Source organism: Colletes gigas, unplaced genomic scaffold (genome assembly GCF_013123115.1).
Source record: "Colletes gigas isolate AHSC1104 unplaced genomic scaffold, ASM1312311v1 Colletes_gigas_Sc00010, whole genome shotgun sequence".
In the NCBI taxonomy this organism is placed as follows: domain Eukaryota; kingdom Metazoa; phylum Arthropoda; class Insecta; order Hymenoptera; family Colletidae; genus Colletes; species Colletes gigas.
In genome coordinates, this window is record NW_025106639.1 from 3555551 (window position 1) to 3561550 (window position 6000).

The 6000-nt window shown below is 44.4% G+C and overlaps 1 protein-coding gene across 2 annotated transcripts in view; it reads left to right on the plus strand.

Annotated features, from left to right (window-relative positions):
- The window catches only part of LOC122397764 (microphthalmia-associated transcription factor), a 45814-nt gene extending 39814 nt beyond the window's left edge, over positions 1 to 6000 (plus strand). The window contains exons 6-7 of one of the 2 annotated variants that reach the window (XM_043397155.1): positions 262 to 541; positions 4576 to 5999. In XM_043397155.1, the coding sequence (XP_043253090.1) occupies positions 262 to 541; positions 4576 to 4815 (520 nt within the window). In that variant the 3' untranslated portion in view covers positions 4816 to 5999. Of the gene's footprint in view, positions 1 to 261; positions 542 to 4575 lie in introns of both variants that reach the window. The other variant, XM_043397154.1, reaches the window with a different exon arrangement.

Here is a 6000-nt window from a genome sequence, read left to right on the forward strand (position 1 = left end):
TTACAATAATTTCAATATTAGTACACATATGTGTATCCTCGAAGAGGTTAAATGGAAAGAGTTTTGCTCGAGATTCACCGTCGAATATAAATAAAATTAAAGCTTATCTGGGTCGATGAATTCGTGTAATCCTTTGCAATCGCGTTATTATTTTGATCGCAGCGACGACGTTCGAGAATCGTCGTGTTGGAAGCGTCGAAGACGATGAAGGTAGATGGATGCAAACGTAGTCGGCCGTAATTGTGACACGATTCGTTCCAGGTATTACGAAATCGTCCGGGACGTCAGACCGAACAAGGGCACGATTCTCAAGTCCTCTGTCGATTATATAAAACTGTTGAAAAACGAACTGACGAGGATGAAGCAGAACGAGCTCAGGCATAAGCAGCTGGAGCACCAGAATCGTCGATTGCTGTTGCGGGTCCAGGAGCTGGAGCTGCAAGCCAAGGCCCACGGGCTCCCAGTCTCCGACTTCAATTGGGCCTCGACGTCCGGGAGCATGATCAACACCTTCCCCAGAAACAAGCTCCAGCAACGCAAGGTACCCTTTTTCTTTCAATAATAATTCCCTTCCCCCTTCACTCTACGCGAAAAATAGCTTCACACAAAATGGAAGATAATTAAATTCCCTGCAAAAAAGGTTCCACGGATATTTCGTGTCAGATTCGTATATTTCAAATCAACGTTTTCCAGAAACAAGCTCCAGCAATGCGAGGCACCGTTTACCTCCAAGAATAATTAATAATCAGTAAATCAGATTTTCGCAATTTATCAGCTTCCCTTTGACTCTAGATAAAAAATACTTCCGTATAAAGTGGAGGATAATTAAATTCCCTACAAAAACGTTCCATATATATTTCGCGTCAGATTCGTATATCTCGACTCAGTCCTCCAATAATAATCGATAAACAGAAAATCAGATTTTCGCAATTTATTAACTTCCCTTTAACTTTACGTGAAAAATAGCTCTATACAAAATGGAAGATAATCAAATTCCATATAAAAAAAGTCCCATAGATATTTCACATCAGATTCATATATCTCGACTAAACGTTCCTCAAAAACAACGCGAGGTACCTTTTGCTCCAATAATAATTGATAAACTGAAGTCAGATTTTTGCAATTTATCAGCGTCCCTTTAACTCTACGTAAAAAATAGGTCTATACAAAATGGAAGATAATCAAATTCTCTATAGAAAAGGTTGTATAGATATTTCACATCAGATTCATGTATCTCGACTAAGCGTTCCTCAAAGACAACGCAAGGTACCTTTTACTCCAATAATTGATAAACTGAAGTCAGATTTTCGCAATTTATCAGCTTCCCTTTAACTCTACGTAAAAAATAGGGCTATTCAAAATGGAAGGTAATCAAATTCCCTACAAAAAAGGTCCTATAGGTATTTCACATCAGATTCATATATCTCGAATAAGCATTCCTTAAAAACAACGCGAGGTACCTTTTGCTCCAATAATAATTGATAAACTGGTCAGATTTTTGCAATTTCTTAGTTTCCCTTTAACTCTACGTAAAATGTAGATCTATTCAAAATGGAAGATAATCAAATTCCCTACAGAAAAGGTCCCATAGATATTTCACACCAGATTCATATATCTCGACTAAGCGTTCCTCAAAGACAACGCAAGGTACCTTTTGCTCCAATAATAATTGATAAACTGAAGTCAGATTTTTGCAATTTATCAGCGTCCCTTTAACTCTACGTAAAAAATAGGTCTATACAAAATGGAAGATAATCAAATTCCCTACAGAAAAGGTCCGATAGGTATTTGACGTCAGATTGATGTATCTCGGCTCAGCATCGTTCCCGGATACTCTAACGTTTCCTCTATCGCGTTTATCCTTCAACCGTTGCACGAGTCCATTCAACATCGTGCAACGACGACAGTCGCGACACTGACTTGGGTTTGAATTTTTTCAAGGTTACGTCGATCAACGCCGATAGACAGCGACGATCGTTTCACGATCCTTGATCCGAATAAACGTTCGCTTCGTTCTCGGGAGTGGTTTCATAATCCGCATCTGTTCTTACGAGACTACCAGCCACGAAATCATTCGTTTATTCGTCCTCGGTCGTTCTATCCCCTTCCTCCCCCTCCCGCCTCGTATCAGCCGCGTCTCGTACCCGTACTCCCTCCTCCACCTCCCACCCACCTCCTCCTTCACCCTTCCACCTTCGTAACCTATCAGTCATCCTCCTTCCAGCGACGCGTCTCTCTCTTTCTGCGACGCGAGTTCTTGCAGAAACTAGGCACTACGTATCCTATCTTTCCGGGCTCGTTACGGAACGCGCGGAAATTTCACGGAGTTACCGCTTAAAATTCAATGTCGAATCGATAATAGCTCCGGCGTTGCTTGTTATCGAACTCCGACGCCGCGAGACGCGGTTGTTCAGCCCCGAAACCTCTCCGCGGGAATCGATCTGGATGAACGTATTTAATTTCCACTTAATTGCAGACCCTTCGAAAGTCGAGTGAAAGAGTTCGACTCGAAACTGTTGGGAATTCCTTGCCAGGGCTGATCTCTCTTGCTCCGTGCTATACATTCTCGGAAGTCGAATAGATTCTCTTCTCGAACTATTATATAGAAATAGTGTATAGAATTGAATTGAAATGTTTATTTCTCCCGCCACTCGAAGGGAAGAGGTTAAATTCGGGGTGTCCCAAGAGGAGCTGTGACTCGAGGGACTCCTCTGTCGCGATTCGTCGCAATTTCGATGTTGTCGCGACGGAATTCTGGGCCCAGATAGCGGTCGACGAATTCGCTTAAGCGCGAGAGATAACGAAACACGAATAAAATGGCACGTTCAGGAGCGTCGAGACGGCATGAATTATTGTTCGAGATAAAGTCTCGTTGGAGTGTAAGCAGCTTCCCCGCGACTCGAAATTTAAACGTTGATAACGTACATGACTCGCGTATCCGGTTGACGTACATCATCGAACTTTACCAGTTAGCCGGGAAATGGAACAGAAATTATTCCCCGTCGAAGGACGCTGTTCCTTCCTAATTTCCCGTATCTTAAATTTCACCTAAAAAAAAACTGTTCTATTCGCCTACAAAGTTCCGCAGAACTCCGCTACCCGTTAAATTTATTTTATTAACCGTCTTCGTTCTCGCGCCTCGACGCGGAGAATATTTTCGAAAAATTATGAGAGAACGGTTTTTACTCCCGGTTAGGTGCCATTTGTAAAAGTGGTGAAACGTTTGTTGGAGTTTCAGGAGCTTAATGCGTTGTGATCGATGCGGGGCTTATCGCGAGTTTGTGGCCGCGAAGGAAGCTCCTTTGTTGTTGACGTTACGATTATTGTTGTCGACATTATTTTTTTCTAATATATTTCTGCTCGAGCACGAATACGTCCTAAGAACTTTCTTCTAAAGAGTGTTTCGTTAAAAGTGAAGGATGACGTAACGATAGCGAAGAATTATACGAAACTTCGAACGCGATTTCTTGACGTAGGCTGATGACGCAAAACTCTATGAGCATGTAGGTATCTCTCTCGAACTCTAATCTACACTCGAAACGCCCGAATCATGGTGTCTAAAAAGTTTAATGTATCTCAACGTTACCAGATTCTCGGTCTTTAATTTTCTTGTCGCGACTTTCCAACCTTGAATAGAGGCGTGAGTCAGCTGATCTTGATCTTTCGAGTGGTTTATTGTTCTTTGTTATTAAAAGAATAAATCACAGCACAATGTAAAATATAATCTCTAGTTACGTGGTTAGATAAATAGATTGACAGGTACAACAGTAGTATTCGAGTGACAAAATGTGATTAAAACCGTGGAGGACGTAAGTGGGTCGAAGAATCTAATTTTTCAACCGACTGTTCCCGCGAGGTGAGAATTTTCTAAATCGAAAACTACAACTCCCCGTTCAAAAACGTTAACCGGCGACAGAATTGGATGCACTTTAAAAATGAACGTTGCACCGGTGTTGGGAGTTAAAGGGTTAAGAATAATATGGTACCATCAGTAAAGGGGATGTGGACAGTGTCGATTAATCTTTGTTTAGTCCCGGGCGTTGCGAGGGCTGACCAAAACGTCCGACTCAATGAGACTCATAATTCCTCCCAGGATTGATCTTTCTTTACCCTTAAAGTACACGAGTTCCCGAGTTTCCAAAGCTGGCAACGAAATATACTGCACCTTTAAAGCGTCCCATTAACCCCTTGATGCACGATTTAATTCCAAATAATCCTTCAAACTTAATTTAATTTAAATTTATTCGTGCAAGAAATGGCCACCTAAAAGAATCGATTTGTTTTGTAAACACCTCGAGTAGCCTTATACTATAATACTTGTCACTTATAGAATGACTAGCCAGACTCTGTCTAATTTTTCCGAAAAAATAATTGCACAATACATCCTGTATACTCTATTACGAAAAAATAATCCAAGAAAAAGAGAACTGTTCTGTAAAAACTCGAATTTTCAATATATTCAAACGTAAGTAGGATCGATCAAAGGACCCCCAGAGCAGTTTCATGATGCTCCAAGAATAATGAAATGATTAAATAAATGAATTTCAAGGAGATATCTCGTTGGTTGTTGGACAGATTCCCGAGCTGGTGACCGAGGAGACGACGAGTTTGAGTATGTCGCAGCTGGAAGATCTGATGGAGGACGACGTGAGCGGTCCGATACACAGTGGCGATCCGATGCTCTCATCGCCTCACCTTCCGCCGTTGAGTCCCGCCCCCGCAGGATGTCAACACGGGCTACCGGACGAGGACACCCTCGGTAGCCTGGCACCGACCACGCCGAACTCGTCCTCGGACATGGACATTGTCGCGTAGCATCTCGATCGACGCGTTACACCCCTGAAAACTCTTCGAGTGCCGCGTACAACGTCGTTGGTCGACGAGAGAATACGATTCACGGTCATCTTTACCCCTAACGGCTGGCCGTTACCCCCACGAGCCCCCGGGAAGAACGCAATTCCCGGCGGGCGTTTCTCCCTAATTTCGTTCCAACGCGAGCACGGATCATTCGTGCGCCCCACAGACACGACCACTAATTTTACCTTCGACGACGATCGCACGATTCCCCAAGGTCGGTGCTCGCTGGTAACCTTCGGCTGGCGAGCTTCCACAACGAATCTTCACGGTACGAGCACTCGCGCAGGTCGCGAGTTCGTCGACTCCGGAGAACGGTAGACGAGAAATCTATCCAAAGATGCCTCCATTTTGTTTCGTCGAAACGACGCGGACCACGGGCAACGGATCGATTTCCAAATATTTTGCCTCAGAGATAGGGCGACGACTCTGTAAAACAGCGATTTAGATCGATTTTGTCGCCGGCTCGTGCCTCCCCCTCCTCCTCGTCGTCCGTTCCTTTTCCGCGCGGCTCGATAAAAAGATCGAAACGCGTCGAGATCTGGGACGAGGACGAGCCCCGGAGTCTGGCGTTCGTTTCCGTTGCGCAACGTTTCTCGAAAACGAGCGCCATTGTACATACGTAACCGCGCGTAAGCGCAATTAACGAAACAAAAGGAACGGAGGCGAGGGAATTTTCAGCGACGTCGCGACGCGCGTTGCTCGCCGAAACAGATATACGTATAAAAAAAAAAAAAGAAATATTTTCGGAAGTATTTTGCGACGGGGCGCGGCGCGGACGGCGCGTCGCTCGTAAACCATATTCGCCTTCGAGAGCCCCGATTCGATTTCTCCCCATTTCCAAGTTTTACACGGGCGTCTCGTTCCTCCCGTGATCCCTCGTCGTCGGAAAGTTCTTCTCTTTTTTTCTCGAAAAAACGAGGAGAAACCGCGTCAGGGCTCTGATCTCTTACCGGTACGCCGTCGCCGTCGCCCTGTGATCCTTTTAACTCTTAAACTGTCGCGGTTTTACCACGTCGACGCGTTATCATTCGCTCATTGTTATCCGCGTGAACCGCACGAGAGCAACGGAATCTCTTCGTCGGCGATCGCGAGAAACTCCAGAGTATATAAAGAGACGTTACGGAAACCGAGTGCAGTTTTCTT